Source organism: Fopius arisanus, unplaced genomic scaffold, assembly GCF_000806365.1.
Source record: "Fopius arisanus strain USDA-PBARC FA_bdor unplaced genomic scaffold, ASM80636v1 scaffold00001, whole genome shotgun sequence".
In the NCBI taxonomy this organism is placed as follows: Eukaryota; Metazoa; Arthropoda; class Insecta; order Hymenoptera; family Braconidae; genus Fopius; species Fopius arisanus.
This window is the reverse complement of record NW_011887740.1, coordinates 3,783,502-3,794,784: the sequence shown is the minus strand read 5'-3', so window position 1 is coordinate 3,794,784 and position 11,283 is coordinate 3,783,502. Positions and strand designations below refer to the sequence as shown.

General features: G+C 39.7%; 4 protein-coding genes across 4 annotated transcripts; 2 read left to right on the top strand and 2 right to left on the bottom strand.

The window, feature by feature from the left end:
* Nucleotides 1–84: 84 nt before the first annotated feature.
* CCT8 (chaperonin containing TCP1 subunit 8) lies at nucleotides 85–2,627 on the top strand. Its single transcript, XM_011299341.1, has 4 exons — nucleotides 85–217; nucleotides 596–1,543; nucleotides 1,651–2,091; nucleotides 2,180–2,627. The coding sequence occupies exons 1-4, from the start codon at nucleotides 158–160 to the stop codon at nucleotides 2,375–2,377; spliced, it is 1,647 nt and encodes a 548-aa protein (XP_011297643.1). The 5' UTR covers nucleotides 85–157; the 3' UTR covers nucleotides 2,378–2,627.
* A 100-nt stretch (nucleotides 2,628–2,727) lies between these two features.
* Nucleotides 2,728–5,681, top strand: LOC105263246 (heat shock protein 70 B2-like). The gene has a single exon (XM_011299329.1). It carries the CDS (start codon nucleotides 3,598–3,600, stop codon nucleotides 5,467–5,469), a length of 1,872 nt encoding a protein of 623 aa, XP_011297631.1. The 5' UTR covers nucleotides 2,728–3,597; the 3' UTR covers nucleotides 5,470–5,681.
* A 547-nt stretch (nucleotides 5,682–6,228) lies between these two features.
* Nucleotides 6,229–7,574, bottom strand: LSm-4 (Like Sm protein 4). The gene is made up of 4 exons (XM_011299315.1): nucleotides 7,398–7,574; nucleotides 6,887–7,079; nucleotides 6,650–6,796; nucleotides 6,229–6,485 (listed from the first exon to the last, which is right to left on the bottom strand). The coding sequence occupies exons 1-4, from the start codon at nucleotides 7,495–7,497 to the stop codon at nucleotides 6,302–6,304; spliced, it is 624 nt and encodes a 207-aa protein (XP_011297617.1). The 5' UTR covers nucleotides 7,498–7,574; the 3' UTR covers nucleotides 6,229–6,301.
* A 709-nt stretch (nucleotides 7,575–8,283) lies between these two features.
* On the bottom strand, nucleotides 8,284–9,221 carry LOC105263220 (uncharacterized). The gene is made up of 2 exons (XM_011299276.1): nucleotides 8,785–9,221; nucleotides 8,284–8,621 (listed from the first exon to the last, which is right to left on the bottom strand). The coding sequence occupies exons 1-2, from the start codon at nucleotides 8,851–8,853 to the stop codon at nucleotides 8,373–8,375; spliced, it is 318 nt and encodes a 105-aa protein (XP_011297578.1). The 5' UTR covers nucleotides 8,854–9,221; the 3' UTR covers nucleotides 8,284–8,372.
* Between the last annotated feature and the right edge of the window lie 2,062 nt (nucleotides 9,222–11,283).

Below are 11,283 nucleotides of genomic sequence, written 5' to 3'. Positions count from 1 at the left end.
TGCGGGAATGGAGGATGGGGATCCGGAGTGAAATCAGCGGTTTTTGAGGACTCGCCTTCAGGGAAGTCCAGAGGCTTATGGGTAGATGACTTCACATTACTCCGTTCGAGTGATTTTCTTCGAGACACATGTGACAGTGTTTAATTATTATTGAAAAATGGCTTTACACGTACCGAAGGCACCGGGCATGGCCTCGATGATGAAGGAGGGCTCTCTGGTAAGGTTTCAATATTTGTTAGCCGGATTCATGACGCTTTTTATGTGCAAATAGTTCATCTTGCCGGTTACCAGCAACGCGCTGGATATGAACGTCATCTATATATATTGCCTTTTATGGGCAACGAGAAGACTCTGGATCATTCTGAATTAAAAATGGATTCAGAGGCGAATAAAATCATCGGCAAAATTTCAAATTGTTTATTGATATTAATTGTTGAATTTTTGGACTCCGTGTTCCCTCTCATTATGCAAAAATAAATTTATGCTTATGATAATTGGGGAATAAATCATCAACCCATCTCTATCTGATCTCATTATGAAGTAAAGGTATTGATGTGGAATAGAATGGGTATCCACTTGTTTGGATTATTTTCAGTATTTCTCTGGTCTCGAGGAAGCAGTCTTCAGGAACATCTCAGCATGCAAAGAGTTCGCCCAGACAGTGCGCACTGCGTATGGACCTAATGGTATGAACAAAATGGTGATTAATCACATTGAGAAATTGTTCGTCACCAGTGACGCTGGGACCATCATCAGGGAGCTGGAAGTAGAACATCCAGCTGCTAAGCTCATGGTCATGGCATCACAGATGCAAGAGGCTGAGGTTGGGGATGGCACGAATTTTGTCATCATGTTTTGTGGTGCTCTTCTCGAGGCTGCTGATGAACTACTTCGTCTGGGTATTACCACATCTGAAGTGGTGATTGGTTATGAAGTGGCCCTTGAAAAAGCAATTGAAATTCTTTCGACCCTGGTGATTCATGAGATTAAAGACGTAAGGAACGCCGAGGAGGTAAAGGCAGTGATGAAGTCTTCAATAATGAGCAAACAGTATGGGAATGAAGAGCTACTGTCATCTCTGGTCAGTCAGGCCTGCATCTCCATTCTCCCTGAGAAAACTACATTTAATGTTGATCACATACGAGTCTGCAAGATCCTGGGATCTGGCATTCACGCATCCCAGGTGATCCAGGGGATGGTCTTCAAGCGAGATGTTGAAGGCGATGTGACAAAGCACGAGAAGGCTAAGATCGCTGTCTACACGTGTCCCATCGATATTGCCACCACTGAGACTAAAGGAACTGTTCTCATCAAGAGCGCCAAGGAGCTCCTCGATTTCTCCAGGGGTGAGGAGTCACTCTTGGAGGGGCAAATCAAGGCTATTGCAGATTCTGGAGCTAAAGTAATTGTCTCTGGGGCTAAATTCGGAGATATGGCTCTGCATTTCGTTAATAAATACAAACTCATGGCTGTGCGCATTCCAAGTAAATTTGATGTTCGGAGATTGTGCAAGGCTGTTGGAGCTACTGCTCTCACTAAATTGGTAAATACTTCGGCAAACAATTTGGAGAATCCAAAACTTACCCGAATGAATTTATTGTTATTAATCTCTTTATCTCTTCGTTACTGAATGCATTTGATTCCCTTCAGATCCCACCGACTCAAGAAGAACTCGGTTACGCTGACTCAGTGCACACTGATGAACTTGGAGACACTGCTGTGGTAGTATTCAGGCTCGATGGAAAAGACAGTAAGATTAGTACAATCGTTATTCGTGGGTCAACCGAGAATCACATGGATGACATCGAGCGTTGCATTGACGACGGTGTGAACACATTCAAGGCCCTCACCAGGGATGGAAGATTTGTGGCAGGAGCTGGAGCTATTGAAATCGAGTTGGCTGCCCAAATTGCTGCTTACGCTGACACTCGTCCTGGATTGGAGCAGTATGCAGTGAGGAAATTTGCAAGCGCCTTGGAGGTCTTCCCTAAGACTCTTGCTGAGAACACTGGAAACAGGGCTAATGAGTTAGTTTCTAAACTTTATGCAGCTCATAAAGAAGGAAATAAAACATTTGGATTTGATATTGAGGTAATTTATATTTTCTGATATTATTTTTTATCTTTCTGATATTATTTTTTTATTCCTGCTCCTTTTTTTGGTTAAATAAATTTTATAGGGCACTGGAGCTGCCGTACATGATGCAGTCAAAGCTGGAATTTTGGATGCATTCTTAGTAAAGCAGTGGGGTCTAAAATACGCAGTGGATGCTGCCTGTACCATCCTCAAGGTCGATCAAATAATCATGGCCAAACGCGCAGGTGGACCGAAACCCCCAGCAGGACAACACAATCACAACAGCGACGATGAGTCATAAAGTCATATTACCCTTCGTAATTTTTTTACATCGTTATACTCGCGAAAATGAATTCACACGCTTTGTTTAATAAGATATACATATTGAAGAGATTCGTTATGTACCTCCTCATTTCCCACGATTTTCACTGCGGTGTCATTGGATTAAAATTTTTTTATTCAGCAAAATGAAAATTTCCACTGATCTCCATTGTCACGAAAATTCATACGGAGCATTTCAAAGTTAAATAAAATTAATAATTTCACAAGAAGTAATTGGATTAATTCATTCCGCATCCGTTCGTAATGAAATCCCACGGAAAACTGTGTAAACGTTAAGCTTTCGTGAATTTTTTGTAGAATCCCAAAAAAAAACACAATGTACGATTCTTGGACGCGATTGCTGTCAAAAATTCTAGCAATTTGCAATCCCACAGAATCGATTGTTCTCAATCAATAACTCTCATTGCATGTTCAACTGCCATTATTTCCGACCTTGATCCCCACCAAAAACTTCCCTCCGCATTCACCAGGGAAGTATTAATATTTCTAATCCTAAAAATACTAGATAAGCTTGCCAATAATCCCTCCTAGCCCCTGAAATATCATAGAACCTTCTCGACGTGGAATAAAACTACCGAAAACACTAGTCCCTCCGAAAACTCAACGCTCCATTCACCTCAAATGAAACCGCAAACACATAGTTTTCGTACAAATTCGCTTGTGCGAGGTCCACCGTAAATTGCTATTTGCTCTCCGATTGGTCGATACCATATAAATACCGGCCAGCCCACGCGCGTTCCCAGTATTCAAAAACTACTCAAAGTATCAACTGCGCTTTAAACAAACACCTCATCACTTCATTTACGTAATTCAGTTATTACGCGTGAGTTAGCGATCGAATTGCATTAAAGTAAAAAGTGTACGCGTTACCAATTCAAATAATTCGTTATCTCCAATTAATTGCACATGGCTAACTAACTAAAATTGGATTCGGCACAGTTTAATTCAGGTGAACATCAGGAACTATTTACCTAAATCTATTTAGATATTTTTATTGGCCAATATTTATTTTCAATAAACAAAAGACAGGATCAATTAAAAACTAGTAAATTAGAAAATTCCATGATTATTTTGAATTGTGTTGAAACAAATTGAGGTACAATTTCTAGAGAAATTGGATTTTGGTGAATAATATTATATTGTCCCGCTAAATATTGGTATAAAGGAAGATATAGAGAAATGCCGGCGGTTGGGATAGACCTGGGTACGACGTACTCGTGTGTGGGAGTGTGGCAGCATGGAAAAGTCGAGATAATCGCTAACGATCAAGGAAATAGGACGACACCATCTTACGTGGCCTTCACGGACACAGAGAGACTGATCGGTGATGCTGCCAAGAATCAAGTTGCCATGAATCCCACTAACACAGTATTCGATGCCAAACGACTGATTGGGCGTCGTTACGATGACTCAAAGGTGCAACAGGATCTCAAGCACTGGCCATTTAAAGTTATAAATGAAGGTGGAAAGCCGAAAATTCAGGTGGACTTCAAAGGGGAGCGCAAAGTGTTTGCCCCGGAGGAAATTAGCTCCATGATCCTCGTGAAGATGCGAGAGACATCTGAGGCCTTTCTCGGGTTTAATGTCCGAGACGCTGTGATAACGGTTCCAGCTTATTTCAATGATTCTCAACGTCAGGCAACCAAGGACGCAGGTGCAATTGCAGGACTCAATGTTCTGCGAATAATAAACGAACCGACAGCAGCGGCTCTGGCTTACGGATTGGATAAGAATCTCAAAGGCGAGAAGAATATTTTGATATTCGACCTGGGGGGAGGTACCTTCGACGTGTCGATTCTCTCTATCGACGAGGGATCGCTATTCGAGGTAAAAGCAACTGCTGGAGACACTCATCTCGGGGGAGAGGACTTTGACTCGCGACTGGTTCGTCACTTCGCCCAGGAGTTCGATAGAAAATACAAGAAGGATTTGACGAAGAACCCGAGGGCTCTGAGGAGACTCAGGACAGCAGCTGAGCGAGCCAAGAGAACTTTGTCCTCGAGCACTGAAGCAACAATGGAAATCGACGCACTTTACGAGGGTGTGGACTTCTACACGAAAATTTCGAGAGCGAGATTCGAGGAACTTTGTTCCGATCTTTTCAGGGCGACCCTCGAGCCCGTGGAGAAGGCACTCAATGACGCCAAGATGGATAAGAAAATTGTCAATGATATCGTCATGGTCGGAGGCTCCACGAGGATACCGAAGATTCAGTCATTGCTGCAGAATTTTTTCAATGGCAAACAACTCAATCTGTCTATCAATCCCGATGAGGCTGTCGCCTATGGTGCAGCTGTACAGGCTGCAATTCTAACTGGAGCTGGAAATACGAGTTCTGCACTTCAGGATGTTCTACTCGTGGATGTGACACCGTTGTCTCTGGGGATTGAGACAGCTGGTGGCGTGATGACGACTTTGATCGAACGAAACGCGAGAATTCCATGCAAGCAGATGCAGATATTTACGACTTATTCGGATAATCAACCGGGGGTGGCGGTTCAGGTGTTCGAGGGAGAGAGGGCTATGACGAAGGATAATAATCTGCTTGGAAATTTTGATCTCTCTGGAATAGCACCCGCTCCAAGGGGAGTGCCAAAAATCGAAGTGACTTTTGATCTGGATGCCAATGGAATTCTTCATGTGACAGCCAAGGACACGGGCAGTGGCAGATCGAGGGATGTTACTATCAGGAATGATAAGGGGCGACTCAGTCGCGCGGAGATTGATAAGATGCTGAGGGATGCGGAGAGGTACAGGGAGGAGGATCAGAGGCAGAGGGAGAGGGTGGCTATGAAAAATAAGTTGGAGGCTTATGTCTATTCTGTGAAACAGGCGGTGGAGGAGAGCGGAGGAAAGCTCAATGATGGGGACAGAAGGAAGGTTTTAGATATGTGTGAGGATACCATCAGGTGGTTGGAGGGAAATTCTCTGGCGGAGAAGGAGGAGTGCCAGCATAAGTTTGAGACACTTCAGGCTCAGTGCTCGCCGATCATGACGAAACTACATCGAGGAGGGCAAAATGATGGGCCTACTATTGAAGAAGTTGACTGAAGAGAGGAATCCCCTTCGGTAACACCAGTTCACATTTTTTTTTTCATACCATTTTTCCCCAGGATTACGAGAAACGTAATGGAGAAAGTTTATTCTGCCGTGGAAGGATTATGCAAATTTATTTACATTGTTCTCCTATTTGATTTTTCTTATAATTTTAGTTCTCCCTTCTCATTTATTTTTCGATAATCTTCGGGGTTCCATTTTCATGTGTAAATTCTGAGAATTTAATCAATGAATGAATAAGATTAATCGATTAATTATTTAATTAGATTGATTAATTAATTTTTAGCAATGGTTGCTTTCTACTACATTTCTGCAGGGTGGAATTGCCGTAGTAATAAAAATGACAGTGAATTGCGTAGAATTTTCAGCTTTAACTCTGTAAGAATTTCGGCCTGGATCGATATTCCTTCCGCTATTAGAAAATGCGATTCACTATGTTTTCATTGACTGATGTTTTATATGGTGAGATGGCGAGAAATAAAAGAGGTTTTTAAAATGATGGGCCTTTTAATATGGAGTGGATGATCTCATTGGTAATATTAATTCACGTCGTGGGGTATTCTTGGTAGAATTGTATTTTAATGCTTCCCACTATTTATCACCTGGAAATTCCATGTCCAATTCCATTTTTTAACGTAAAACAGCAAAAATATTGTGACATTTAAGAATTCATTCATTTTTCAACGAGTAGAAGTTTCTCATGGCGATAATTTCGAAAGTGTCTTATGATTGTTCCAATAAAAAATGTAAAAATCCATCTGTTAGGAAACAATATCTGTATTTCCACTTCAATAATAATTTTTTTGTACAATGTGGATGAAAATCATCAACTGGGAACGATAGCTTTTGATACACTGGAATTCTCAAGCTCTTGTATTTTTAAGAGTAAACTCGCTATTGTATGCCTCAGTAAATGAAATTTAGTCATACTCATTTCAAACATGCACCGTTGTCCTGTACTTAATGTCCATTCCATCAAAATCGTTGGTTCCAAAATACGTGAGAGATAACTGGAAATTAAAAAATGATATTTCGATGTAATTTGCAGTATTCCGACCCAAACGCAATGAAAATAACGATAAAAAATTCTTCATTTTCTGGCACTCATCCGCCAATTATGACTCTTGATTCAATCGCGTGCAGTAATTATCGTTGATACGAAGAAGAAAAATACCTGGAAGATATCGTAATATCAATTCTCCATCGACAAGATTTCAACGTTGGAAAGAATTTAATTTTCTCCGTTAAATTATGGATGAGAGCCGGTCGCTTGTGCCCATACAAAACAGCGCACAAATCTTCAATACAATTACTTTCAAATCTGGAATAAAATAAGGAGTTAATAACGAGATTGAATTCACATTCAGAAAATATCGAGATGAACATTTGCATGATGTGGGATTGACATTACTTCAGCTCCTGCAGGCATTGTTTAAAATCAGAAGTCTTCATGGGATTATTCGAAGATCGCAGATGAGCCCTGAAAATAGTGAGAACTGCCGAGTACCACTCATCGACTTTTTCCTGCGGTAAGTTGTACTTTTCAGATAATCTGTCGAGAATCCCATCCTCAATGTGTTCTTGCTCAATGGCTTTCACGGCCACTGCAAATCATAGAATAAATATTCCTTTAAAATATCTAAAAATAGTTTCCCTTGCAGAAAATAATTTCAGCAATGGAACGGTTAAAGGAGGTTATTGAACCCTTCGATGGATTTTCATATTGTTTATAATATTCAATTTTTAATTTATTAAAATAAAATTGCAATGATATTTATAATATTTTAAAGAACAGGTGAGGAATTTTATTCATTCGTAAAACTCAGGTGATGTATCAACCCTAGACTCAATAACTTGTCTGAAATGTTGAAGGGAACTTTATTCTCTTCAAGAATTCAACTACCTTTTTATTTTCAACTCACATTGAATCAGTGGACGCAAAATAGTCTTCTTTATCTCTGATATATGTTTCCCCTTGCTTCCTAAAGCTGTTGTTAAATACGTCGCTGTATCACTGGACATGAGGGAAACCTTCTCTTTCCTTGATGTTGATTACTCCAATTTCTCCAGCTGCATGAAACGAACATCAACGTGAGATGTTTGATGAAAATCGTTCCATCATGATTCCGATAATTCCTACTGACGCAGCAGCGGATAAAGACCGAGGCTACCATGCCCACTCTTTCCAATAAAATATTTAAAAGAATTTGAAAGGCACCCAAATTAATGGAGATTTGATGAGATACTCTAGCTTTACAGTTAGAACACCCTTTCAACTTCCAAAACTCAATTCTACCTCAATCCGTTATTTTCCTAATTCCAATAAAATGTAGGACATACATAGAACACATTCTACTCGTCACTAAAAAAAATAATTTCTTTGCAATCGGCGCGGGTATCAGCCCCATGTTCATAAAAATACATTGTTTCAAAATTAAAATGATGATTAGTGTTGAATGCAGGTGCCAGCATTATTTTTTCTGGCGTTTACATATACTGGAGTATTTAGAAATTGTTTACACTCCCAGTTGACTATATTCTGCAATGTTTAATTTAAATGGTTCTGAATATTTATCAACTTTTCCGGAATTTTCTAATGCAAATCGATTAATAAGAGTTTTGAATATTCCTATCATCTCGTAGAATCAGTTTTATATTTTTGCCTTTTGGAATTATCGGGTAAATCAATTTTCGATATGAAAATACATCCTGTGAGAGCTTGTGTATTATCATAAAAAATTATTTATTTCATTCGTTAAAACTGTTGTTTTTCTAGGGTTCTACAACAATACAACACTAAAACTCATGAAATCCGTAAATAATAATCTCGATGTATTCAAATAAATAAATATTTTACAAATCATAAAGATTATAAAATCCTGATCACTTTACAATGGCTAGAATAGATCATCGCCTCCGAAATCAAAACCACCATAATCATCCCCATAATCGTAATCGTCAGCTCCAGGTGGTACGAAAATTCCTCCCAAAAATCCGGACAGTTGTTCACCAAGTCCCATGCTCTTTGCGAGCCCGAAGATGAGCCTCATTAACACGAGCCTTATGAAATTCGGAGTATTCGTCTCTTTATTTTGCAATTGAAATTGTCTCCTCTCCACATCTGCAGTACATTGAATCGTACTAAGCTGCAAGAAAAATTCAAAATACCATGACGATTAATTTAACTTCAACGTGTTCAATTATCAACCACCAACCCGTTCAAAACCAATTACCAAATTCTATGAATCCATATGAATTAATTATTATTAATTACAATAGGTAGGGAAAAATGAAAAAACTTATACATACGTTCAAACAAATAATTACGAAGATAAAAACGATGGAGCTCCTCATCCCGAGCGTAATTCCCCCAAACATGATCAATAAGTCACTTTCTTGAAAAATTATTCCATGAAATGGCCAATAATTTTTTTTAAGTGAAAAATGATTAATTATGAATTTTGCAATGAGTCGCCGAAGGATTTTGAGTGAATTTGAATGCACTGGCGGTGGTACTTCGGACGACGAGGGGAAAAAAAATAATCGCCTGGAAAAATAAATGTAACGCGTTCACCTCAGGTCCCTGACGATACTGGCGTTATTCTTACTATTCCCGTGTAACCATATGCGATAACTATTTCTGATCCCTTCCTCTTTCTCTTTCCCCTATTTTTTTTTCACATCAAACACTTCACAAGACAGGTATTTAGAGAGTGACGGTCGAGAGGAGACGAGCAGCAGTACCTCTCGGAGGTACTAAGTTGCTTTATGATAACGGTATGCCACGAAAAAAGGCATTCAGGCCACATGGAGTCCTGCCTTTTGCCTTCAAACAACTGTACGATACCGAAGAGCGTTGATTGGATTTCCAAGTGGATGACACCAAACCCACATTTCAGAGACATTAGGAAATACTCGATATGCCATTCATTTCGTATTGAAATCACGTGGGTTAAAAGTAGTACTCCGAAAGTTTCAAGAAATAATAAAAAAATTAATTCCACCTAATACCCTGAATTACTCATCAATTCATTACAATAATAACGTAATGAATTGTTTTTTAAAAATAAAATGCAGGTGGGAAAATAAAAAAATCGTTTTACGCTGCAGCTCAGGAATTTCATTGGGTGAATGAATATTCAGAGGATGATGAATAATTTTCGATGGGGGGATCATTCTGGTGATGTTTATTTTCCTGACGTCAATTGCATGTGATCTTGAACATTTGTATGACGAAGGACTCGCGGAATTCAATGGAAATCAGAAGACATGAACGACTCATTGAGGGGACTACTATTCCACTTCTCGGGGAACATCTGCCGATTGGGAGAAACCAAAAAATCTTGACCATTCGGCATTGGTCGAGAAGTTCGCGGGAAATGGGTCAAATTTATTAGGAAGAACATACCAGTCAGTTTGATTTTTAAACCCAGCTTTCTAATTTCTTGTGGTACCAGGACATTAATTTCACGAGGATAGTACCACCGGAATTTGTTGGAGATGTTTCTGAGTTTTAGCTGTGAATTTTTTATCAATCAACAGTTGATTCCGTACATATTTTCTTCCTAGATAATAAAATTTCCAAGGACTGGAAAAACATGGCGGTAAAAAAAAATTTTATCGCGCCTCAATATCCCAGATTGAGCCCCTGGCACCTGCAATGCTCCACCAAATTCTGAAAAAATTCCCTTCCTAAAATCGTTAAAAAATATTTTCAAATTAGAACCAGAATATCTGAAGAATTCCAGCGTAGAAATTCCTGTCAGAATTCCCCATCAATGCGCATCCATAAATTGAACCTCGCCTCCCTCAATATTTATGAATCACCCATACCTTGAATTATACAATTGCATGACTGGCATTCCCTCGTTAATTAACCAATCACTGTCTGAATTTGAACACCGCAGGATGATTGAACGGGTGGCGAATGTCGGTGGAATGAAAAATCCAGTATAAAAGTAATGGGCAGACAGCAAGAAGAGCAAAAGGACAAGTGCAACTGCACAAAAGGAAAATATTGAATGAGGCTCAGGGTGACGCAGAGAAACCGATTGATTGTCCAGTGAGCCAAGACAAACCCTGGACTATTACCACCTAGGAGAAATAGTAAAGAAATAAAACGATTGAAGAAAGAGTGGATGTAGGCAGGATGTGCGCTTGGGGACCGGATGTTACCGCCTCCGAATACTCAAGCAGTTCCAGAAACCGAGGAAATGTACCCTCTCGCATTCACATGTATGCGCTTTAGTCGCACACTCATCCATGGAATTCTAAATAATCCAAACCATTTATACCGAGACTTGAACAAACCATAAACATGATCACCCACAATTCCCACAATTTAAATTCCATTTTCATTTATTTATTGCCCCCAATCGAATATTTTTTCCCCATCCCCGGGACAACATTTCCCTTCATAGCTTCATTTTTGTCGTGCTCTTCCTTTTATTGATTCGGCTCGTGGGGTTTATTTCCATCGAATGCATAAAAAAGGGGAAAAAAGGAAAAAAAGGGGAAATAGCATTGGAATACATCGGCCATATATTTTGTTAAATTGAATGGAACGTATCCCGAGTGAAGCGTTTGGTGGTAAAAGCAGTGATCAATAAGACCACTCGGAGCCGGCACGTATACTTGTTTTATATACGAGTGAACAGTGCAACGATGCACAAAACCCCAAGGTAAATACAATTCCGGGAGGAATGATAGAGGGAGATGGCCGAGGAGAGTTCCTCGACCCAGAGGCAATGCGACGTTATCCAACATCGCGTACGTCGTTGTATGTACATTGAAAAGACACGAGTGGCA